Source organism: Oncorhynchus kisutch, linkage group LG30 (assembly GCF_002021735.2).
Source record: "Oncorhynchus kisutch isolate 150728-3 linkage group LG30, Okis_V2, whole genome shotgun sequence".
In the NCBI taxonomy this organism is placed as follows: Eukaryota; Metazoa; Chordata; class Actinopteri; order Salmoniformes; family Salmonidae; genus Oncorhynchus; species Oncorhynchus kisutch.
Window position 1 is genome coordinate 20,696,836 of NC_034203.2, and position 27,228 is coordinate 20,724,063.

At 41.5% G+C, this 27,228-nt stretch overlaps 1 protein-coding gene across 1 annotated transcript in view; it reads left to right on the top strand.

Moving 5' to 3' along the window:
• Positions 1 to 27,228, top strand: part of LOC109874554 (beta-1,4-galactosyltransferase 2) — a 151,664-nt gene that overhangs the window by 20,206 nt on the left and 104,230 nt on the right. The window contains exon 2 of the mRNA XM_020466524.2: positions 14,170 to 14,593. Coding sequence (XP_020322113.1) covers positions 14,266 to 14,593 — 328 coding nt within the window. The 5' untranslated portion in view covers positions 14,170 to 14,265. The remainder of the gene's footprint in view (positions 1 to 14,169; positions 14,594 to 27,228) is intronic.

Consider the following 27,228-nt stretch of genomic DNA (forward strand, 5'->3'; position numbering starts at 1 on the left):
ATTCTTCCATTGCAAAACTACCATTCCAGTGTTTTACTTGCTATATTGTATTTACTTTGCCACCGTGGCCTTTTTTGCCTTTACCTCCCTTCTCACCTCATTTGCTCACATTGTATATAGACTTGTTTATACTGTATTATTGACTGTATGTTTGTTTTACTCCATGTGTAACTCTGTGTCGTTGTATCTGTCGAACTGCTTTGCTTTATCTTGGCCAGGTCGCAATTGTAAATGAGAACTTGTTCTCAACTTGCCTACCTGGTTAAATAAAGGTAAAATAAAAAAATAAAAAAAATTCCATTTGAACTTGACCTGTCCTATTTTAGGCATTGTTTGTTAACATGACAGCGCATTTTTTTTGATTGGGCGCCATTTAAGTTAGGCTATTTGATCGGAGAAACCTGCATGATGTAAAACGTGTCTGTCTCATTACATTGTCATACATTTTATCTCCAGCCTTTAGGCTACAGAAAAGGCCACATACGCTTTCTACCATATCCTACATCTGCTACATGATTTGTGTTAGATATATTTTTGGACGGAATGTTGTTGGAGCACTGCAGAGATACATCTCTCCAACAGCACCCTGAAGAAGCGCACTGGGAATATTTTGCGCCCTTGTTTTTGACAAAGTGGCCACTGCTTATCAAAGGGCCGTCATCAGCGCTCACCTAAAAATCATCCCATATGCCACTGGTTGAGAGAAATTGTAATTGTTTTTGGGAAGAATTATGTGATGTTTTATGTGTTGTTGTTGGAGGTGCGTCTTGGTCAGTTTAGCTCAGAAAATGCCCCCTTCGTCAATCTGCCGCCATAGGTGGTCACCTAATTCTGGCTAATGAGCGAGCTGTTTGTTTACAGCTCCTATACTGTATAAAGCAGGCCTAACTTTCCCCCAGGGGAGCGGCAGAGAGGAGTGTTTGTGCCAGTCAGAAGGTGAGGGATGTTCCCTCCCCAGAGTGGTTGGCATGAGCAAGATGAGATTCCAGACAAGAGGGCAGTGACCCACAGCTTGCCCTTCACACCCCGCACTGTCACTGTTTATCTGGTCTTTAGTCTCGTAGTCATTTGACAAGAAACACCTTTGACTCCTTGTAGGACTCCCTGGGACTGAAAGACGTCTTGAGCAAACTGTGTAATGTTACATTTGACAAAAACCTATGCTAATTGGAGCATTAGTTTGATTATATATCCTTGAAATTGTTTTGTTAATGTGATGTCTCCTTGCAAGGCATTGCTTTTAATAATGTTTGTTTTTGTATGCCTGTATGTATGCTGAATGCTGATGTATAGTGTGTATGTGTATAATGCATATACACTGCATTTGAAATGTAAGTTGCAGCCTTATTCTAAAATGGATTAAATAGATTTTTTTCCTCATCAATCTACACACAATACTCCATAATGACCAAGCAAAAACAGGTCTTAAGAAATGTGCTGATGGCATATCACAGTTCAAATTGAGGAATGCGATTACATTGATATAACAGACAAGGTGCAGTGTGTTATTCATTACAACAGGGGTTTCCTAACATTTTTGGCCCACAACCCCACTGTGATACAATACAAAAAAATCGTGACCCCACCATTTGAAAAAAGTGATGTAATCAACGGCCAATGTTTACTTATTTAATTGGGCCTAAGACGGTCTATTACAACGGTCTATTACAATCAGTATTTCAATCTGTAGGAAGTATCTCTTGAAGTGAGTATGCATCAGAAAGGTATTGGGAAGTTCAATAATTTTGTATGATCTTCTGTGTAGAAAAGAACGTCGTCATTGATTATGTTATTTTCCCCCCAGTCCGATTTAATGCCTGGTCTTGTCCACTCTGTTCTGATGAGGCTTGTGGGTATTGTAGAGGGACATGCATGTTTCTGTGAGTCTTTCAGTGATGGTGTCATATTATTTTGTACTTTAAACGGTTCAAAAGATAGAGACACATTTGTAGGGAAACTGTTACAAACGCATCTAGCGGTTACCGGAGGTTACTGACATAACCCCGGTTCTATGAACCAAGCGCAATTGTATCTATTTTATTTGAGTTCTCTCGTGACCCCATTTTCAAATCAGGCGACCCCTAGTTTGGTAAACGCTGCATTAGAATATCGCCATGCCTCCTTTGCATTTTCAACATGGTGTACATTTTGTAGGCCGACAGCTTCTAATTTATTCTATTCCATTTACACCCTTATCAGGTGGCAATTATCTGCATAATGGTGTGATACATTTTCAACATAAATCTATAAATAGGCCTAAATCTAACATAGTATCTTAGAATAAGCAAGTAAGCAGAAGCATGTGGACAATGAACATTTCTATTGCATCTGCTCATTTTGACAATGGACATGTCACCAAGCTCAGTGTTCTGTTGTCACACTATTTTGGGTGACCCAGATCTGCTCTGCAGCGAGTGTGTTTTGATGTGTTACCAAAACAGCGTGTACATACAGGGGTGACAGGCAGCAGTGGCTGTGTTATCAAGGGAGCAACTCATCAGTGTGTTTTCTACACAGCATGTCATGACCTGTTTACAGGATGACCAGGGCTATGTTTAGGCATTACTCCTGCCAACACATTTTGAATGATATAGGCAATTGTGAAAATCATTGTGTGGAAAGTGCTGTAAGTACAGCTAGCCTTTCTGAGCGGGTGTACATGTGATTTATTTGTTCAATTATACTGCATTATGAAGTTAATTAATACAATACATTACATACAGTGCCTTGCGAAAGTATTCGGCCCCCTTGAACTTTGCGACCTTTTGCCACATTTCAGGCTTCAAACATAAAGATATAAAACTGTATTTTTTTGTGAAGAATCAACAACAAGTGGGACACAATCATGAAGTGGAACGACATTTATTGCATATTTCAAACTTTTTTAACAAATCAAAAACTGAAAAATTGGGCGTGCAAAATTATTCAGCCCCTTTACTTTCAGTGCAGCAAACTCTCTCCAGAAGTTCAGTGAGGATCTCTGAATGATCCAATGTTGACCTAAATGACTAATGATGATAAATACAATCCACCTGTGTGTAATCAAGTCTCCGTATAAATGCACCCGAGGACTTGTTTGTTGGAAACTGGCATATGGCACAAGTTAGTTATTTTTTTTTTCTAGTCAAATAATTAGGTGGGTGCTTACACTGAGTATACACAACATTAGGAACACCTGCTCTTTCCATGACAGACTGACCAGGTGAATCCAGGTGAAAGCTATGATTGCTATTGATGTCACTTGTTAAATCCTCTTCAATCAGTGTAGATGATGAAGGGGAGGAGACAGGTTAAAGAATATTTTTTCATCCTTGAGACAATTGAGACATGGATTATGTATGTGAGCCATTCAACTCCCACTGACACACCCTCTGAGAGTGGTTTTAAAGTGATAATACACACCAAATCACAAATTCGTATCACAGTAATATGTGAAAACAATATTTTTTGTGAACAAATGTTTCATTTTGCCGTTATAACAAGGTTGGTAGCAATGTGAAAATTGTTGTGGAAGTCTGCTGCAGCTCAAGTCGACTACAAAACCCACAATGCAATGCTCTCTCTAGGCTGCCTGGCTAGCTAGGTAGCGAGTTAGCAAATTATAGTCCGTCCTCTGCCCAGAGCGAGTGCAGAGTATGTTGCTATGGCAACAGCTGCCCTTTCCCACAGACACACAGGGCGCGTTGCGAGATGATACTTGGAGAAACTGTTGAATAATTTGGTACACTGTTTGGATTTAGCACATCTAAGCGAAATATATATATATATATTGAACAAAATATAAACACAGCATGCAACAATTTCTAAGATTTACAGTTCATAGAAGGAAATCAGTCAATTGAAATAAATTCAGTAGGCCTTAATCTATGGATTTCACATGACTGACCCTCTTGGGGGCCAGGTCCACCAACTGGGGAGCCAGACATACAGCCAATATAGTCGTGAAATTAACATTCAATTCTCTGACAACAGCTCTGCTGGACATTGCTGCAGTCAGCATGCCAATTGCATGCTCCCTCAAAACTTGAGACATCTGTGGCATAGTGTGACAAAACTGCACATTATAGAGTGGCCTTTTTAAAAAAAAAAACCTTTTTCTCCCCAATTTCATGGTATCCAATTGTTTTAGTAGCTACTATCTTGTCTCATCGCAACAACTCCCGAGAGACAAAGGTTGAAAGTCATGCGTCCTCCGATACACAACCCAACCAAGCCACACTGCTTCTTAACACAGCGCGCATCCAACCGGGAAGCCAGCCGCACCAATGTGTCGGAGGAAACACCATGCCCCTGGCAACCTTGGTTAGTGCGCACTGCGCCCGGCCCGCCACAGGAGTCGCTTGTGCGCGATGAGACAAGGACATCCCTACCGGCCAAGCCCTGCCTAACCCGGACAACGCTAGGCCAATTGTGCGTCGCCCCACGGACCTCCCAGTCGCGTCCGGTTACGACAGAGCCCAGAGTCTCTGATGGCACAGCTGGTGCTGCAGTACAGCGCCCTTAACCACTGCGCCACCCGGGAGGCCCTGAGTGGCATTTTATTGTCCCCAGCACAAGGTGCACCTGTGTAATGATCATGCTGTTTAATCAGCTTCTTTTATTTCAGCTCATAGAAAATGAGACCAACACTTTACATGTTGGATTGATATTTCTGTTCAGTATACTTTGTCATGACGATGTAAATGATATAGCACTGCATTGTTTGTATGTTTTTGAGGTGTCAAGCTAAAGAGAAGCCAATGCTTACTACATTAGTGCTGGAAATGCTCAAATGCTACACTTTTGCCCAATGTTATCAAGTGTACCATGTCTAATGCATATTTGATGAGGCCATGAGGGCTGGGTGGTGGGATGCACTAGGGCCCGGGGCCTTGGAGCAGAGCAGAGCAGGGAGAGGCTAGAATCCTACCCAACGTTTTCCCTTTTAAAACGCCACATTTTTGGACATCTCCTTCATCACAGCAGGGAGGCTGTTAACACATTTCTCTGTCTGACAACTGCTCATTATTGAGTAATAATGAAATAGTAACATGAAAAATAATAATATAAAGACAGAAATAACAAAGTTATTCACATCTGGAGTTTATATTTTTATTTCACATCGGCATTCCCCCAGCTGTGTTGACAAAAACAATTTAACAGTGGAGTACTATTGCTTAAGGGCTATACTCTAAATATCTAACCTACTACTTAACCATCTCTCACTGCTGCTCTGAATTTGCTTTTGCTCTTTAACATTATGTAAACAATTCACTGAGTACTTTGTAATCTACAGGGCCTTCAGAAAGTATTCACACCCCTTTACTTTTTCCAAATGTTGTTGTTACAGCCTGAATTTAAAATTGATGAAATAAAAAATGTGTCACTGATCTACATGCAATAGATGTGGTAAAGAGGTCAACGGGGAACGCAGACCGTGGGGGTTAGAAGAAGGACGACGGATTGGCGCACATTCAACAAACTGATCTAACAAAGTGGATATTAGTCAAATCCATCATGATTTATGTATTATAAGAGGCCCACAATGTTGTTACTAAAGTCTGATTTGGATATACATGTATTTGGCTGTTTTTGATTTAAAAGTAGTCCCTTTTCAGGTTTAGAAGAAATTACTTCTAAATTCTAACTCCCATCCGTGTAAGCTGGTAGCATAGCTATATTAGCATAAAGAAATCAGTGGTGGTAGTCAAAGTTGTTTTTAACTGTAGTGGAGTTGATTGGTGACGATGATATGAACATGTATTGGGGTTGACATCTATACAAGCATTATACTCCGATTTTCACCTCAGCATAGTGTGAAATACACACATAAACAATAGCCTAAATGTAGGGTATTTTGCTGGGGGCAATTTGGAGATTTGGGATCTTTCCCCCACGGCATCTTTCCCTCACGAGTTTCCATGGCATTTCCATTGTTTTGGTCGAGTTCCATTGACCTCTACCACATCTATACCCCATAATGTCAAATTGGAATTTTGCTTGAAGAACATTTTAGAAATGTATAAAAAATGTCAAGCTGAAATGTCTTGAGTCGATAAATATTCAACCACTTTGTTATGGCAAGCCTGAATAAGTTCAGGAGTAAAAATGTGCTTAACAAATCACATAATAAGGACTGATTCCGTGTTCAGTAATAGTGATTAACATGATACAATTATCAGTAAGGTCCCTCAATGGAGTAGTGAATTTCAAACAAGAGATTCAAGCACAAAGAACGGGAAGGTTTTTCAATGCCTTGCAAAGAAGGGCCAATTGGTAGCTATAGTATATAAACATATATGTATATATACAAAAATGCTGAATATCCCTTGGTGGTGAAGCATGGTGAAGTTGTTAATTAGGTTTTGGATGGTGTATCAATGCACCCAGTCAATACAAAGATAAAAGCGTCCTTCCTAACTCTGTTGCCGGAGAGGAAGGAAACTGCTCAGGGATTTTTACCAAGAGGCCAATGGTGAGTTTAATGGTTGTGTATGAGAAAACTGGGGATGGATCATTGTAGTTACGCCACACTACTAACTTAAATGACAAAGAATGAATCCTGTACAAAATAAAAGTAGTCCAAAACATCCATCCTGTTTGGAACAATGCACTTAAGTAATACTGCAAAGAAAATTTGCTAAAAAATGTACTTCTAATCCTGAATACAAAGCTTTATGTTTGGGGCAAATCCAACTCAACACATCACTGAGTACCACTCTTCATATTTTGAAGCATGGTGGTGGATGCAACATGTTATGGGTATGCTTGTCACTGTCAAAGACTAGGGAGTTTTTTAGCATAAAAAGATACAAAATATAGCTATAAGCACAGCAAAAATCCTAGAGGAAAACCTGGTTCAATCTGTTTTCCAACAGACACTGTGTCACGGCTGTCGTAAGAATGGGACCAAGGCTTCAGCGGATGTTGAGTTCCACATATTTAATACAAAGAGAAACTTAAACAAAACAAAATATATCAATAAACAAACAACTAAACGTGACTACGTGGTGCACATGCACAAACACAAAACAATATCCCACAAACACAGGTGGGAAAAATAGCTATCGCGTCCTGACCATAGAAAGCCTGTATTTTCTATGTTAGAGTAGGTCAGGGCGTGACTAGGGGTGTTTAGTCTAGTTTATTATTTCTATGTGGGGTTCTAGGTTTATTTTTCTATGTTGGTGTTTGTGTATGATTCCCAATTAGAGGCAGCTGGTAATCGTTGTTTCTAATTGGGGATCATACTTAAGTTGTATTTTTTCCACCTGTGGGTTATGGGATATTGTTTATGTTTAGTTGCCTGTTCACACTACATTGTCATCACGGTTCGTCTATTCTTTATTTTGTTTTGTATTAGCTTAAGTTTCACTTTCATTAAAATATGTGGAACTCAAAGTACGCTGCGCCTTGGTTCGACCATCATTATTACGAACATCGCGACAATAGCTACTTAAATATGATCCCCAATTAGAGACAACGATTACCAGCTGCCTCTAATTGGGAATCATACAAAACACCAACATAGAAAATATAAACTAGAACACAACATAGAAATTATAAACAAGAATACCCCCTAGTCACACCCTGACCTACTACACCAAAGAGAAACAAGGGCTCTCTATGGTCAGGGCGTGACACACTGGGAGACATTCACCTTTCAGCAGGACAGTAATCTAAAACACAAGGCCAAATCTACACTGGAGTTGCTTACCAAGACGACATTGAGTGGCCTAGTTACGGTTTTGACTTAAATCGTCTTGGAAATCTATGGCAAGAGATGAAAATGGCTGTCTAGCAATGATCAACAATCAAATTGACAGAGCTTGAAGAATTGTTTGAAGATAATGGGCAAATGTTGTACAATCCAGGTGTGTAAAACTATTAGAGACTTACCCCAAAAGACTCAGCTGTAATTGCAGCCAAAGGTGTTTATACAAAGTATTGACTCAGGGGTGTATATACTTATGTAAATTGGATATTTAATTTTCAATACATTTCCCAAAATATAAAAACCAACGTTTTCACTGTCATTATGGGGTATTGTGTGTGTGGATGGGTGAGAGATTTTTGAATTTTTTTAATGCATTTTGAATTTAGACTTTAACACAACAAAATGTGGAATAAGTCAAGGGGTATGAATACTTTCTGAAGGCACTTTAATAGTAGGTCAGCCACAAATCCTTGGTTTATGTCAAATCTCAAACTCTACAGATGATGACTCACCCAATAAGGCACATGAACTGCCATTGATTATGGGGGTACTGTTCGCTCTCACTGTTATTAGGGTTGTTTGGAGTTTAAACACATCCATTGTAACATTACTGCGTAAGTGTAAGACTCCTAATTGACAGCTTTGAGTGATAACAGTAATCTGTGCAGAGCGGAGGTGACACCACAAACAAAATAACAGGGATTGAACATATTACTCATCATCGCTGCAGCAATAGCTGGCCGATGCCAATAAGGTGGTAAATAACTTGTACTGGCCAGTATCATTGTTGTTTACGACATTTATTCTTAATATATCTGTCACAGTGGAGATGGTTTTGGTCGAGAGACTAACTAGCTTTTTTATCATGAATTATTCACTGAAAGATTAACTAGGAGCCACATCAAGAGCCAACACGCTATTCAATTTTAAACATACACATGATGTAGACATTTGTTGCCAGCACATTTGTAGGACTTTACTGGTGTGTTGGTTAAATCTGAAAGCCTAAAAGAGTTATCAGCATCCATTTAGTGTCCAAGGGTATGGAATTAACTATTCATTAGACACTGGCTTCTAAACCATCATCTTGATCCCGTGTTGACGTTCTCTAGTGCTAAAGCCTGGTTCGACTTCACATATAGGCTACTGTGTTCTTTTTAGCTTAGACATGTTATTGTAAAAAAAAGCCTGCATTATTTTTTATTCCAAATTATGTTGCCTTGCCTTTAATGTTAGTGAGAGAAGTGCTAAACTTGTGTGGGCTTTCTAAAGGTTAATCTGTCTTTGTTTGACCTCATGCTGGTTAAGAGTGTGGTGTTGCAGCCGTCTAGAGTGGCCTATTCTTAATGTAGAGATGATAAGACTTCTAAAGCTTTAAGCAACTAGCCTACTCCTCCATGAGGTCAGTCTTGCTCTGGTGAATATTTGACAAGAATTACAACTGTACTGTTGGATGTACAAAATTGTTCTTTGAGACAGCATTTGGCATTCCTATTGAAATACAGAGGATCTTCGCCAAGTCAATTTATTTTCTGAACTTACAACTACAGGTCAGTCAATATGTTACAATATTTGAAGTTTGCCTTAGAAGTCTGTCATATTGGCTGTAAACTACTAGGGAGTTACAGAAATAGCAGAATGTTTGGTACAACATTTATAGCTTCCTCATCAAATAGACAGCATCGCTGTATTGTTTTTGTGTGCAAGTCTGCGAGACAACCAATGAGTGAGTCCAGACTGGGTGAGAGAGAGTTGGTTCTGACGTTGATAGTGGTGTTCCATCCCACTACACTCCTTCCACTGCCCTCCTGGCACTAAGACTGCACGACCTGTATAAGTCCATAAGCAAACAAGAAAATGCTATTCCAGAAGCTCCACTCCTAGTGGCCTGGAACTTTAATGCAGAGAAACAACCAGAGTAAAAAAAAAAATATATAGACTGCCCAGTGACGTGAGCCTACCAGATGGGCTAAATGCCTTTTATGCTCGCTTCGAGGCAAGCAACACTGAAGCATGCATGAGAGCACCAGCTGTTCCGGACGACAGTGTAATCATGCTCTCCATAGCCGATGTGAGCAAGACCTTTAAACACGTCAACATTCACAAGGCCGCGGGGCCAGACAGATTACCAGGATGTGTACTCAGAGCATGCGCGGATCAAATGGCAAGCGTCTTCGCTGACATTTTCAACCTCTCCCTGACCGAGTCTGTAATACCTACAAGCAGACGTGTGCCCAAGAAACCGAAGGTAACCTGCATAAACCACCCCATAGCACATACATCGGTAGCCATGAAGTGCTTTGAAAGGCTGGTCTTGGCTCACATCAACACAATCATCCCGGAAATCCTAGATCCACTCCAATTCACATACCTCTCCTACAGATCCACAGATGACGAAATCTCACTCGCACTCCACGCTGCCCTTTCCCACCTGGACAAAAGGAACACCTATGTGAGAATGCTGTTCATTGACTACAGCTCAGTGTTCAACACCATAGTGCCCACAAAGTTCATCACTAAGCTAAGGACCCTGGGACTAAACACCCCCCTCTGCAAATGGATCCTACACTTTGACGGGCCACACCCAGGTGGTAAGGATAGGCAACAACACATCTGCCAAGCTGATCCTCAACACTGGGGCCCCTCAGGGGTGCGTGCTTAGTCCCTTCCTGTACTCCCTGTTCACCCACGACCGCATGGCCAAGCACGACTCCAACACCATCATTAAGTTTGCTGACGACACAATAGTGGTAGGCCTGATCACTGATAATGATGAGACAGCCAATAGGGAAGAGGTCAGAGACCTGGCAGTGTGCCAGGACAACAACCTCTCCCTCAACGTGAGCAAGACAAATGAGCTGATCGTGGACTACAGAAAAAGGAGGGCCGAACACGCCCCCATTCACATCGATGGGGCTGTAGTGGAGCGGGTTGAGAGTTTCAAGTTCCTTGGTGTCCAAACACACCAAGACAGTCGTGAACAGGGCATGACAACGCCTTTTCTCCCTCAGGAGAATGAAAAGATTTGGTATGGGTCCCCAGTTCCTCAAAAAGTTCTACAGCTGCACCATCAAGAGCATCTTTACCGGTTGCATCACCACCTGGTATGGCAACTGCTCGGCATCCGACCGTAAGGTGCTACAGAGGGTAGTGCGTACGGCCCAGTACATCACTGCGGCCAAGCTTCCTGCCATCCAAGACCTAAATAATAGGCGGTGTCAGAGGAAGGCCCAAAAAATTGTCAAAGACTCCAGTCACTCAAGTCATAGACTGTTCTCTCTGCTACCGCACGGCAAGCGGTACCGGAGCGCCAAGTCTAGGTCCAAAAGGCTCCTTAAAAGCTTCTACTCCCAAGCCATAAGACTGCTGAACTATTAATCAAATTGCCACCTCAACTATTTACATTGACACCTCCCCTCCCGCCTTTGTTTTTACACTGTTGCTATTCACTGTTTATTATATATGCATAGTCCATTTAACCCTACCTAATATGTACAAATTAACCCGAACAACCTGTACCCCCGTACATTGACTCAGTATCGGTACCCCCTGTATATAGCCTCGTTATTGTTATTAATATTGACTCAAGAACATCTAATCAAATGGCTACCCAGACTAGTTGCATTGCCCCCCTCTTTTACACCGCTGCTACTCTCTTTTGTTATCCTTCATGCATAGTCACTTTAATAACTCTACCTATGTGTGCATATTACCTCAACTAACCGGCGCCCCTGCACATTGACTCTGTACCGGTAACCCCTGTATATAGTCTCGCTATTGTTATTTTACTGCTGCTTTTGAATTACTCGTAACTTGTATTTATTATTCTTATCCATATTTTTTTAAACTGCATTGTTGGATAGGGGCTCGTAAGTAAGCATTTCACTGTTGTATTCGGCACGTGACTAATCAAATTTGATTTGATTTTACAATGCAGCTTGGACATCTATTTATCTGCCACGCTTGAGCCAAGCAGTAATCTGTGATATCAGGTGGTTTCCCCTTGATGTTTCCACCTGTGATCCCGCCAGGGGATCGAGCAGCGCATAGGGTGATAGCCCTCAGGCTAAAGGCTCAGTCTGTTTACATACAAACCACCCACCTCTCTGCTTAGCTTAGACAATTCTCTCTCTTCTTGATAGAAAAAAACAATTGACAGCGAAGCTGTGAAATCTATTGTTATTCTTATATTATATATTTTTTAATCTTCTTGACATGGTCAAATAACTCAAGAATAGATTGGTAATTTGGCACACAGAAACTAGAAGCCATGAGTAATTTGGTCAAAAGGACTGGCACCGATTGACCTATAGGTGGCTCTGTTACACATAGTCTCACTTAAATCCTCATATCCACCACCTTGTTGACCCAGAGAGTTTAAACTTTGAATGTAGATGTCTTTCCTCATGCTGATCAAACCCATAAGGTCCACCAGGATATATTTTCCTCCGTCTTGGACATTTTGGAAAATAACTCCAAATTCAAGTGTGTAGTAGGCCCATGGTACGTCTCTTCACATAGTTTGAAAAAAGCTAAGGGAATGGTTAAGATAAGGCTGAGTTTTTGATAAATCAGGAAATCCGATTATACTTAACTTTTACTTCACTACATTCCTAAAGAAAATTATGTACTTTTTAATCTATACATTTTCCCTGACACCCAAAAGTACCCGTTACGTTTTGAGTGCTTAACAGGAGAGAAAATGGTCTAATTCACACTCATCAAGAGAACATCCCTGGTCATCCCTACTGCCTCTAAACTGGCGGACTCACTAAATACATGCTTCATTTGTAAATTATGTCTGAGAGTTGGAGCGTGCCCCTGGCTATCAGTAAATAAATAAAACCTAGTAAATGTGGCTGTCTGCTTTGCCTAATATAAGGAATTTGAAATGATTTATACTTGTACATTTACTTTTATTACGTTCGTCGTATACATAATGAGCGGACCAAGGCGCAGCGTGTGTAGAGTTCCACATATTTATTAAAGTGAACCTTCAAAAAACAACAAAGAATAAACTAACGTGAAATTCACTGCGCACGTAGCACTAAACCAAAACAAACAATTTCCCACAAATTAGAGGCAACGATCATCAGCTGCCTCCAATTGGGAACCATACTCGCACCAACATAGAAATTCTAGACTAGAACACCCCCTAGTCACGCGCTGACCAATTGCACCATAGAGAACCCCAAGGGCTCTCTCGTCAGGAGGGCCTGACTACTTTTGATACTTACGTATTTAAAACCAAATACATTAAAACTTTAAATTGGTATTTTTTTACTGGGTGTTCTTTCACTTTTACTTGAGGTATTTTCTGTTAAGGTATCTTTACTTTTACTCAAGTATGACAGTTGGGTACTTTCCCCACCACAGCTCCACTATGGCCTATCAACTTGAAACGTATGGTCATCAAAGACATTCCCATGAAGAACCGTGTTAAGTTTGGCCTTGACATCTTAAAAATATTAACAATGAACTTTTTTGACTATGTAAAGCTCATGCTTAAAATAACAATAACTAAATAATAATGACTATCTGCCGTTTTGGACTAAAAGTCAGATTCACTCCAAATTTGGTCTTTGGACTCATCATAATAGTCACTAAAGAGTTTGAGAAAATAACGATGATGTCTTCAAAGTTTGCCACACTAAACCAGTAGATGCATATTAGCATACGCAAAACATATTCTCATAAACTATAGGACCGAATGACACCATATTTGGATTGTACAAAATCAGATTTTATTTGTCCATTTAAACCACTGCAAATCCACTTCACAGTGGTCTATCAACTTGAAACTTGTCATCACTATCATGCACTTGGTGAAAAATCTGTTCATGTGCCCTAGAGCAAGGTACTTAACCCTAATTGCTCCTGTATGTCTCGATAAGAGCGTCTGCTAAATGATTAAAATGTAATAGACATCCTTAAGATGGACAACACTGAACTCATTCTTTGCATATGTAACACTAATGCTCAAAATCATCTGTGATCATCTTCTCCTCATGAACCACACATCAGATTCACTCCAGATGTTGTTTTGAGACTCATTACATCAGTCTTTAATAAACATGGTCATGTTTTCACTGATTACACATAGAGAAGATAGCTCCTACATGATACTTGCTTTGTTATCCAACTGATCTCCTTTCGGTCGTCCTGTGAACCATGTGCATTGCTACTGGCAGATATATTTATGTGTTTTTCAAATCACATTGTTGGCTGGAATGGACTATTGGCTACATTGGATTTTACTACCAAATTGGGTGCTGTTGGTTTATTCCTTGATTTGTCTTTTCTTTTCAACATGTACATGACATATAATATACTGTACATATACTGTAGAAAGGATGGACAGACACAATTCGATAAGGCTACTGCTCTTTTCCTGTGTTAGGCCTAATTCACTTGAATGGCAACAAAATATATATTTAATTTGAACATCATGTTTTTCCCTGGTACTTCCATAGGTGATAGTGGGAGCCAGTGTGCAGCAGTCCAGGCCCAGGGGAGGGACCGACCGAGTGGATGCTCCAGGCTGTGCGGCAGGGGCGACAGTCTCGACCATGACTCGGCTGATGCTGGGCCGGACACTGGAGCGCATCTGCAAGGCTGTCCTGCTGCTCTGCCTGGTGCACTTCGTCATCATGATGATCCTCTACTTCGACGTCTACAGCCAGCGCTTCGACCAGATCTTCAGCCGCTTCAACAACGGCCGCAACGCCAGCCGCAGCGGACACCACTACTACTACAACCTCAGCCGGCCCAACGCCACCTACGCCAGCTACCTGGCCACCGCAGACCAGCTGCTGCCCACCGTACGACCCGAGGGAAACCACACGCCGCCCACTACCAAGCCCATACCACCTTGCCCGGAGATACCCCCTGGTCTAGGTAGTTGAGGACCTCCTTTTACACTAATGACTAATGAAATAGTACCCTGTTCACATTACCATGCCGACCCGAACTATACTGTGCTGGCTCAGATACTACTGTGGTTGATGCGTAACCAAACCAGAGCAGTTATTATAGCACAGCTCAGATACTATCATCATTAGGAAATCTGAACAAGGGGATTTGGTAATAGTTCATTACTCTAATTAGTATAGTGTGTTGTAATTTGAAAATAGATGTCAGCGAGATAGAGGCCTGCATGTGTTCGAGCAGCAGGCTCTCTGGCAACCACTTTCTATTCTAAAATGTAGTGGATGGAATGTTTACTCCAATTACTGTAAAAGCTAGTGTTTCTGTGTGTTTTCTGGGCTGCCCAGGTGAAACATAAAATGGATTTAATGTCAGCACTCTCGGCTGTAATATATATTTCATCCAAAGAAACACCACTAGTCCAATGCGACGTTGGAAAGACTAACACAACAGTATTCTTTCAAATACTGGAAAATACAGTCAACTAAGATATGTAGCTGTGTGGCGTTTGAGGCTTTCAGCTAACTCAATTTAAAGCTGCTGCGATAGGGAAATCCCAGTTACCTTTGTAAGAATTCCCTTAATCAGCAGAAAACCTCATTAACTTCCTTGTCATTGCGAGGCTTTTCTTGCTCATTATGCCATTAGATATGCCTGCGAGCACAAGGCCTTTGCCACTCAGCTCCTGCTAATGAGTTTTAAGTAGAGGTCTTGAGGGAGTTGTGGGGGAACCAACTCTTTGTCTCATGACCCTCCACTCCTATGCATCTGTTCCCCTCTTTATTTCTCTTGATTGAGGTTTCCACTGTCTTTACAGTTGTTGACTGCATGTCTTTAGGAGACACATCAGCACTGAGTGGTTGTTTACTGTTAGACCCCCCCCACACTTGGCACACACACACACAAACACACCATCCCTCCCTCCTACCCTCAATGAGTGGTTGATGCACTGGCTCTGAAGCTTGTTACAAAGCATGGGCTTTACCACGATCCGTAAGTGCCTTGTGTGATTGCAAAGAACAGAGCTCCAGCTTTAACTTTCATTCATGACCTCGTATTTTATCTAGCTAGAATAGATGCAGGCAGCGAGGTGCGTTGTGTAATTCTGTTTATCTCAGCGTCTCTCTGTGTGTAGGGTATTCTCAGATAATCACTGTCTTTCCTACAGAGATGTCTGACTGGGGAAACTGCTGTAGGAAGGCTTAAGTAGCTTATCAGCTGTTGTCTGGGTGGCTTGATGGAGCTGTTTTAATGACCCCACTATGACAGGTTCAAAGTGGAAGAAATGAACACTTTGAACCTGACACTTCTCTTCACCATGTAGATAGATCTGAAGTGTGTGTATGAATTAGTGTTACTGTGTTGTTAGGCACATTATGGTAGTTGAACCATTCCATATCAGTAAATTAGTCCATTTGATACATTTTTGTTGCTGTTGTCGACCAATTATCTACAATGTCAAAATCCCAAATCAGAATAACGATTCATTATCCAGATTAATGTGAATCAACTTTTCATAGAGTACATAATGAATGTTATCAAATCATATCAAATCAAATTTTATTTGTCACATACACATGGTTAGCGGATGTTAATGCGAGTGTAGCGAAATTACTTGTGCTTTTAGTTCTGACAATGCAGTAATAACCAACGAGTAATCTAACCTAACAATTTCACAACAACTACCTTATACACAGAAGTGTAAAGGGATGAAGAATATGTGCATAAAAATATATGAATGAGTGATGGTACAGAACGGCATAGGCAAGATGCAGTAGATGGTATCGAGTACATGATACTGTACGGAACTAGAAGCACAAGCATTTCGCTACACTCACATTAACATCTGCTAACCATGTGTATGTGAAAAATACAATTTTATTTGATTTCTGTAATTAAGCTATTTCAATTGAATTAGATTTGATATGACTCTGTGACTGCCACTGCCTTCTCTTTCCCTAGCATGGAGGGAGAGGAGGCTGCATGGTCTGGTGCATCATGGCCAGCCCAGGTAGCTAGCTGCCTAGCCTTCCTCCCTCCTTGCCTCTTCTCTCAATGATGGAGTAGGTGCCTGGGGTGGTAATGAATTGCAGACAGAGTCAGAGACTGAGAATGCCTCTGTGTTAGTCACAGCCAGGTGCAGATAGATAGATGATGGTGGAAGGGAGAAGGAGGGAGGCCCCAGGGAGAGGAGGCCTTGGCCAGGGGGAGATGTGGGAGACTCCCAACCCAGCTGACAGGTGCTGCTTGTGTTTGGACTTGCGGTGGGCTTCCATTCCATTGCAGCTTTCTCTCTCTCCATCTCCCTTTCTCTCACACTCTTCTCTCGCTCGCTCCCTTCCTTAAAGGTGAAATATGCAGAAATTGCTTGACCATTTTCTGTCTGTTAAAATTTGAATAGTTCGCCTAATAACAGTTTATATGACAAAACAAGCAATGTATCGTGTAGAGAATCATTGTACCATCTAAACTGCTGTGAAATATCCTTCCAGTAACCTCAAACACTGTATTTCCAGCTGTTTGAAGCTGGTGTACAAAACTGAAAGTAAAAGATACAAAAACGAAACATAAGAAGGAGAAGCAGAAATAGCGCACATAGGACAGATCTACAGTTACTTAGACTTGCTTTCAATGAGAATGACAGACCTATAACTCACATTTCTATATGAATTTGGTAAGGTCACCCAAAATGTTACATATTGCAGCTTTAATGGCAGTCAGTCAGCTGTCAGTGTGGGTCTGCAACCTCTTAACAAAACAAATTGTAATGGCAAAATATGGAATATTTGCCTGACAGGGTTGAAGTATTATATGAATGCTGGAGCTATAACATTTTCCTAGACACCCTTATCCAGAGCAACTTACATTAGTGAATGCATAATTGTTTTAATTTTTCCGCACTGGACCCCTTTGGGAATCAAACCCACAACCCTGGCGTTGCAAGAGCCATGCTCTACCAACTGAGCCAGACAGGAGGACTGTGCTGGTGCAGTGCTGGTGTTATCACTCCCAACAAATAATGTCATTTAGAACTCTTTAGGCACACACATCTTTTGTTGCCTATATTGGAGTTGGTGTCCATAGGTTTATTGATTTCAGTCTTTTTAACTTCCCTGCTGCACTAATACTAAAGCCAATCCTATGCCGTTGGGTGCCGGGCACTGAACCAACCCTAATGCTGAATTCTGCTGGGTTTTCAGTTCAGTCTGAGGTGACTGACATGACTCCCCATCAGAGGAGACAACTCCAGTCTTTCTCCCTGGCTTGTCATTGGTATTTCTCCCCGTGGGATTACACCAATCACTGCTGTGGTAGTGTTGCTTTCTGAAGGAGGAGCATCGCTCAGAGAGAGTGCAAAGTTGATGGATGGCTGTTTGCTCAGCACGTAATTACCAGGTCTGGGGTTATACATCTACAACTGTAGGTCAGCTGAACAAAGCCATTACACTGCTTTGAGAAATGACACTGTTCGGAATGTCTACCTGGCGCCATCAAATCAAAATACAAATCTTGACCTTTTCTGTACTTACACAGTAATGTTTCAGATCCTGAAGGCCTCTACATCTGAATTTATCTTCCAGGCCAAAATGTGTCAAAGTGCAGTAGTTTGGGGTCCAGTGCATGTACAGTTGAAGTCGGAAGTTGAAATACAACTTAGCCTAATACATTTAAACTCAGTTTTTCATAATTCCTGACATTTAATCCTAGTAGAAAATCCCTGTTTTAGGTCAGATAGGATCACCACTTTATTTTAAGAATGTGAAATGTCAGAATAATAGTAGAGATTTTTATTTCCTTCATCATATTCCTAGTGGGTCAGAAGTTTACATATACTCAATTAGTATTTGGTAGCATTGTCTTTAAATTGTTTAACTTGGGTCAAATGTTTTGGGTAGCCTTCCACAAGCTTCCCACAATAAGTTGGGTGAATTTTGGCCCATTACTCCTGACAGAGCTGGTGTAATTGAGTCAGGTTTGTAGGCCTCCTTGCTCACATAGGCTTTTTCAGTTCTGCCCACATTTTTTCTATGGGATTGAGGTCAGGACTTTGTGATGGCCACTCCAATACCTTGACTTTGTTATCCTTAAGCCATTTTGCCACAACTTTGGAAGTATGCTTGGTGTCATTGTCCATTTGGAAGACCCATTTGCGACCAAGCTTTAACTTCCTGACTGATGTCTTGAGATGTTGCTTCAATATATCCACATAATTTTCTTTCCTCATGATGACATCTATTTTGTGAAGTGCACCAGTGGCTCCTATAGCAAAGCACCCCCACAACATGATGCTGCCAACCCTGTGTATCACGGTTGGGATGGTGTTCTTCGGCTTGCAAGCCTCCCCCTTTTTCCTCCAAACAAAACGTTGGTCTTTATCGCCAAACAGTTCTATTTTTGTTTCATCAGACCAGAGGACATTTCTCCAAAAAGTACAATCTTTGTCCCCATGTGCATTTGCAAACCATAGTCTGGCTTTTTTTATGGCGGTTTGGAGAAGTGACTTCTTCCTTGCTGAGCGGCCTTTCAGGTTATGTCAATATAGGATGTGTTTTACTGTGGATATAGGTACTTTTGTACCTGTTTCCTCCAGCATTTTCACAAGGTCCTTTGCTGTTGTTCTGGGATTGATTTGCACTTTTCGCACCAAAGTACGTTCATCTCTAGCAGACAGAACGCGTCTCCTTCCTGAGCGGTATGGCGGCTGCGTGGTCCCATGGTGTTTGTACTTGCATACTATTGTTTGTACAGATGAACGTGGTACCTTCAGGCATTTGGAAATTGCTCCCAAGGATGAACCAGACTTGTGGAGGTCTACAATTTCTTGGCTGATTTCTTTTGATTTTCCCATGATGTCAAGCAAAGAGGCACTGAGTTTGAAGGTAGGCCCTGAAATACATCCACAGGTACACCTCCGATTGACTCAAATGATTTAAATTAGCCTATCAGCTGGAATTTTCCAAGTTGGAATTTTCCAAGCTGTTTAAAGGCACAGTCAACTTAGTGTATGTAAACTTCTGACCCACTGGAATTGTGATACAGTGAATTTTAAGTGAAATAATCTGTCTGTAAACAATTGTTGGAAAAATTACTTGTTTCATGCACAAAGTAGATGTCCTAACCGATTTGCCAAAACTATAGTTTGTTAACAAGAAATTTGTGGAATGGTTGAAAAATTAGTGTATGTAAACTTCTGACTTCAACTGTATGTCAAGCATAGCCACCAATACAGTAGATCCACCACTAAAGCTCTCAGTATAGGTTGTAGTGACCTAGGGCTGGGCAATATTTCAAATTAATTTGATTAATTCATATGTATGTTTTTGCGCGATATTCCAAATGCCTGTATCGCAAGAATCAAGGTTTTGTTATTTTTCTTTATGACCGTTTATGTCCACTTGTTTTCATGTTGTATTTTTGGTCTCGTCTCTTTCGTTCCTTCTGTGCTGTGTGCACCTCCCCATTTACACCAGAGATCCGTATATAATGAAGAGTTTCACGTCTCAGCCCTAACAATGGGAGTCGTTGTCCCAAACGCTGGAAGGCAGGTGACCAGTTTATATCCAAAATAAGCCCATAGAAATGCATTGGGCTTATTTTGGACAGATTTTAGGCTTTGCCTCTTCCTCTATGGTTTACACATACCAAGCCCCTCCACCTGCCTCTCACGCCAACAAAGTTGAGAGATCACTTCTTCTTCTCTTACAAGTGGTTTCAACTCGCTATTTGCATTTGAGGTTTGGTCCAACAGAATCGGTCATAAGGAAATTGAGACATTATTTTACTGTAAAAGAGTTGAAGTTAACCGTTCTAAATATACCCTTTTTATGTCTCAACTACTCAGATTGAGAGTAGACACTACTACAACATGAGCATTAATGATCATTGGATCTGGAATATTCATGCTCAGTTCGTTGCACCTGGCATTGTTGTACCATGTACCGCTAGCAGCATTTTAGCTAAAGACTGTTATATTAGCAGTCTAGTCTGTGTTTTAAAAATGTGCAATAAGCATTAAACACAATTATATAAGGATTTGGCAACTCGTTATTATTCTGAGAAACAAGGTAGGCCACTTGCGTGCAACATCTGAACAAAGTGGACATGCTAACATGCTTTTCAAACAGTTGGAGACAGACAGAAGGGAGTGTTCATAACAGTTCACCTGTTCAACTGTTAGCTAGCAAATAGATCCAAGTTGGTTAAACTTGAAATATAAAGATTAGCTGGCTAATCACTAGCACATGGGCTTGAGAGATTTTTGATGAGACCTGTGTTCAATTTCTATAGCCGAAAGCCAGACACAAGAAGTTATTTGTGAATGTGCATTATGCATGGTTCTAGTTCAATTTCTAGACTGACTTGAAAGCCAGAAATGCAGTGTATTTAACCTTTAATTGTACAACTCTTATTTCAAGAAAACATATTTTTAGATATACAGGACCAGTCAAAAGTTTGGACACACCTACTCATTCCAGGGTTTTTCTTTATTTGTACTATTTTCTACATTGTAGAATAATAGTGAAGACATCAAAACTATGAAATAACACATATGGCATCATGTAGTAACCAAAAAAGGGTTAAACAAATCCAAATATATTTTATTTGAGATTCTTCCAAGTAACCAACCTTTGCCTTGATGACAGCTTTGCGCACTCTTGGCACACTCTCTCAAGGGGTAGTCACCTGGAATGCATTTCAATGAACAGCTGTGACTTCTTAACTTCTTAATATGTTTCAGCCAATCAGTTGTGTTGTGACAAGGTAAGATTGGTATACAGAAGATAGCCCTATTTGGTAAAAGAACAAGCCCATATTATGGCAATAACAGCTCAAATAAGCAAAGAGAGATGACAGTCCATCATTACTTTAAGACATGAAGGTCAGACAACCCAGAAAATGTCAACATTTCAAGAACTTTGAAAGCTTCTTCAAGTGCAGTCACAAAAACCATCAATTGCTATGATGAAACTGGCTCTCATGAGGACCGCCACAGGAGAGGAAGACCCAGAGTTACCTCTGCTAGAGAGGATACGTTCATTAGAGTTACCAGCCTCAGAAATCGGCAATTAACTGCACCTCAAATTGCAGCCCAAATAAATGCTTCACAGAGTTCAAGTAACAGACACATCTCAACATCAACTGTGTGAAGACTGCCTGAATCAGGTCTTCATTGTCAAATTGCTGTGAAGAAACCACTACTAAAGGACACGAATAAGAAGAAGAGATTTGGTTGGGCTAAGAAACACAAGCAATGGACATTAGACCGTTGGAAATTTGTCCTTTGGTTTGATGATTCCAAATTTGAGATTTCTGGTTCCAACCGCCGTGTCTTTGTGAGATGAAGAGTAGGTGAACGGATTATCTCTGCATATGTAGTTCCCATCATGAAGCATGGAGGAGGAGGTGTGGGGGTGCTTTGCTGGTGACACTGTCTGTGATTTCTTAGTGGGACTATCATTTGTTTTTCAACAGGACAATGACCCAGCACACCTCCAGGCTGTGTAAGGGCTATTTGACCAAGAAGGAGAGTGATGCTTCTACACCTGCAATGCTTGCTGTTTGGGGCTTTAGGCCGGGTTTCTGTACAGCACTTTGAGATATCAGCTTTATAAATAGATTTGATTTTGATGGAGTGCTGCATTAGATGACCTGGCCTCCACAATCACCCGGCCTCAACCCAAATAAGATGGTTTGGGTTAAGTTGGACCGCAGAGTGAAGGAAAAATTCCTGTGATTGTCTCCACCCCTCCAGGTGTCGCTTATTTTCCCCGGTGTATTTTTCCCTGTGTTTCCTGTCTCTCTGTGCCAGTTTGACTTGTATGTTAGTCAAGTCAACCAGCGTGTTTTTCCCGAAATAATTTTGCCATTCTCACTGCCTTCAAGCAGCACAGCCACTAGTCGTCTTCCTCAGGAGGTTAGCAAGACTGTGGATGTCTCTATTATCCCCACGGAATACCATGACCTCCTGGAAGTGTTTAGCAAGGCACATGCTACTTCCCTTCCCCTGCACCGTCCTTATGATTGTGCCATTGATCTTCTCCCAGGCACTACACCACCTCAGGATCAGTTGTACTCTCTGTCCGGTCCAGCGACCATTGCTATGGAGGAGTACATAGAAGAGTCTCTGGACACTGGGGCCGTCCATCTGCATCTCCTGCCGGCACAGGGTTTTTCTATGTGGTGAAGAAGGACAAGACCCTGCACCTGTGCATTGACTACCGGGGACGTAACGATATCACTGTCAAAAAATCGTACCCTACCCTACCTCTCCTTTCCTCTGCGTTTGAACCTCTCCAGTGGTCTACCATGTTTTCCAAGTTGGACCTTCGGAATACCTACCACCTGGTTCGGATACGCAAGGGGGATGAGTGGAAGACAGCCTTCAACACAGCCAGTGGACATTATGAGTACGAGGTCATGCCATTTGGACTCACCAACGCCCCCACTGTCTTCCAGGCTTTGGTCAATGATGTGCTTCGGGACATGCTAAACCGGTTTATGTCCGTCTACCTGGACGACATTCTGTTTTGTACTCAAATCAAATCAAATCAAATTTATTTATATAGCCCTTCGTACATCAGCTGATATCTCAAAGTGCTGTACAGAAACCCAGCCTAAAACCCCAAACAGCAAGCAATGCAGGTGTAGAAGCACGGTGGCTAGGAAAAACTCCCTAGAAAGGCCAAAACCTAGGAAGAAACCTAGAGAGGAACCAGGCTATGTGGGGTGGCCAGTCCTCTTCTGGCTGTGCCGGGTGGAGATTATAACAGAACATGGCCAAGAGGTTCAAATGTTCATAAATGACCAGCATGGTCGTATAATAATAAGGCAGAACAGTTGAAACTGGAGCAGCAGCACGGTCAGATGGACTGGGGACAGCAAGGAGTCATCATGTCAGGTAGTCCTGGGGCATGGTCCTAGGGCTCAGGTCCTCCGAGAGAGAGAAAAAAAGAGAGAATTAGAGAGAGCATATGTGGGGTGGCCAGTCCTCTTCTGGCTGTGCCGGGTGGAGATTATAACAGAACATGGCCAAGATGTTCAAATGTTCATAAATGACCAGCATGTTCGAATAATAAGAAGGCAGAACAGTTGAAACTGGAGCAGCAGCACGGCCAGGTGGACTGGGGACAGCAAGGAGTCATCATGTCAGGTAATCCTGGGGCATGGTCCTAGGGCTCAGGTCCTCCGAGAGAGAGAAGGAGAGAATTAGAGAACGCACACTTAGATTCACACAGGACACCGAATAGGACAGGAGAAGTACTCCAGATATAACAAACTGACCCTAGCCCCCCGACACATAAACTACTGAAGCATAAATACTGGAGGCTGAGACAGGAGGGGTCAGGAGACACTGTGGACCCATCCGAGGACACCCCCGGACAGGGCCAAACAGGAAGGATATAACCCCACCCACTTTGCCAAAGCACCGCCCCCACACCACTAGAGGGATATCTTCAACCACCAACTTACCATCCTGAGACAGGGCCGAGTATAGCCCACAAAGATCTCCGCCATGGCACAACCCAAGGGGGGCGCCAACCCAGACAGGATGACCACATCAGTGAATCAACCCACTCAGGTGACGCACCCCTTCCAGGGACGGCATGAGAGAGCCCCAGTAAGCCAGTGACTCAGCCCCTGTAATAGGGTTAGAGGCAGAGAGTCCCAGTGGAAAGAGGGGAACCGGCCAGGCAGAGACAGCAAGAGCGGTTCGTTGCTCCAGAGCCTTTCCGTTCACCTTCCCACTCCTGGGCCAGACTACACTCAATCATATGACCCACTGAAGAGATGAGTCTTCAGTAAAGACTTAAAGGTTGAGACCGAGTTTGCGTCTCTGACGCAAGTAATATGATCAAATCTTTTGGTTCTAGTCAGGATTCTAGCAGCCGTATTTAGCACCAACTGAAGTTTATTTAGTGCTTTATCCGGGTAGCCGGAAAGTAGAGCATTGCAGTAGTCTAACCTAGAAGTGACAAAAGCATGGATTGATTTTTCTGCATCAATTTTGGACAGAAAGTTTCTGATTTTTGCAATGTTACGTAGATGGAAAAAAGCTGTCCTTGAAATACTCCATGTCAGACAGGTCCTTCAGCGCCTCCTGGAGAACCAACTGTTTGTGAAAGCCTAGAAGTGTGAGTTCCACCACTATGTCAATCAGCGTATTTTCCCCATACTCCTTTGTTATTCTCTTTTTGATAGTCTTCCCGGTTTTGACCCCTGCCTGACTCTGGACTACCTTCCCGTCTGCCTGATCATCCTGCGCTGACCTTGATTCTGCCTGCCTTCGGTACCATTTGGACTCTGAATTTGTTTTGACCTTTTTGCCTGTCCAACCATCTGCCTCCTGTGTCTGCATCTGGGTCTCACCTTGTGTCATGATAAACACAGTCTGCTTAAATTTATAACACACAAACAATTATACGTTTTCATGTCTTTATTGAACACACTGTGTAAACATTCACAGGGCAGGGTGGGAAAAGTATGTGAACCTTTGGATTTAATAACGGGTTGACCCTCCAGCATTAACCTCAACCAAACATTTTCTGTAGTTGCGTATCAGAACTGCACAATGGTCAGGAGGAATGTTGGATCATTCCTCTTCACAAAACTGTTTCAGTTCAGCAATATTCTTGGGATGTCTGGTGTGAACCGCTCTCAAGGTCGTACCACAGGTTGAGGTCAGGTCTCTGACTGGGCCACTCCAGAAGCTGTATTTTCTTCTGTTGAAGCCATTCTGTTGTTGATTTACTTCTGTGTTCTGGGTCGTTGTCCTGTTGCATCACCCAACTTCTGTTGAGCTTCAATTGGCAGGCAGATAGTCTTACATTATCCTGCAAAATGTCTTGATAAACATGGGAATTCATTTATCCTTTGATGATAGCAAGCTGTCCAGGCCCTGAGGGAGCAAAGCAGCCCCAAACCATGATTCTCCCTCCACCATATTTTACAGTTGGGATGAGGTTTTGCAGTTGGTGTGCTGTTCCATTTTTTCTCCACACATAGTGTTGTGTGTTCCTTCCAAACAACTCAACTTTAGTTTAATCTGTCCACAGAATATTTTGGAATATCCATTTTTGCAAACTTCAGATGTGCTTCAGATGTGCAGCAATGTTTTTTTTGGACAGCAGTGGCTTCTTCCGTGGTTTCCTCCCATGAACACCATTCTTGTTTAGTTTTTGACGTATTGTAGACTCGTCAAGAGATGTTAGCATGTTCCAAAGATTTCTGTAAGTCTTTAGCTGACACTCTAGGATTCTTCTTAACCTCATTGAGCGTTGTGCTCTTGCAGTCATCTTTGCAGGGCGGCCACTCCTAGGGAGAGTAGCAACAGTGCTGAACTTGCTCCATTAATAGACTGATGAACATCAAGACTTTTAGAGATACTTTTGTAACTCTTTCCAGCTTTATGCAAGTCAACTGTTCTTAATCTTAGGTCTTCTGAGATCTCTTTTGTTCGATGCATGGTTCACATCAGGCAATGCTTCATGTGAATAGCGAACTCCCATTTTGTAAGTGGTTTTTATATTGCAGGGCAGCTCTAACCAACATCTCCAATCTCGTCTCATTGATTGGACTCCAAGTTAGCTGTGTCCTGACTCCAATTAGCTTTTGGAGAAGTCATTAGCCTAGAGGTTCACATACTTTTTCCAGCCTACACTGTGAATGTTTAAATTATGTATTCAATATAGACAACAAAAATACAATAATTTGTGTGTTATTAGTTTAACCACACTGTGTTTGTCTATTGTTGTGACAGGAAGATCAGATCACATGTACCAATTTATGTAGAAATCCATGTAATTCCAAAAGGTTCACATACTTTTTCTTGCAACGGTATCTGGGAACTCTTTCAAAACTGTTAGAAAAGCATTCCAGGTGACTACCTCATGAAGCTGGTTGAGAGAATGCCAAGAGTGTGCAAAACTGTCATCAAGGCAAAGGGTGGCTTCTTTGAAGAATCTCAAATATAAAATATATTTATTGTTTGTTTACTACATGATTCCATATGTGTTATTTCATAGTTTTGATGTAATCACTACAGTGGTATAAAGAAAAATACTTGAAAGTTCTACCTAAGTCTTTAACTTTACTATTTATATTTTTGACAACTTCTACTTTTACTTCACTACATTCCTAAAGAAAATAATGTACTATTTACTCCTTACATTTTCCCTGACACCCTAAAGTACTCGTTACATTTTGTCAGGAAAATGGTTTTGATTCACACACTTATCAACAGAACATCCCTGGTCATCCCTACTGCCTCTGATCTGGCGGAATCTCTAAACACAAATGCTTTGTTTGTAAATTATGTCTGAGTGTTGCCATGGCTATACATCAATTACATTTTTTAAATAAACTTGTGCCGCCTGGTTTGCTTAATATAAGGAATTTTAAATTGTTTATACTTAAGTACATTTTAGCAATTCCACATACTTTTGATACTTAAGCATATTTAAAACCAAATACTTTTAGACTTTTACTCAAGTAGTACTTTACTGGATCACTTTTACTTTTACTTTTACTCAAGTATGACAATTTTTTACCTTTTCTACCACTGCTTCACTATCTTTCTACAACGTAGAAAATAGTCAAAACAAAGA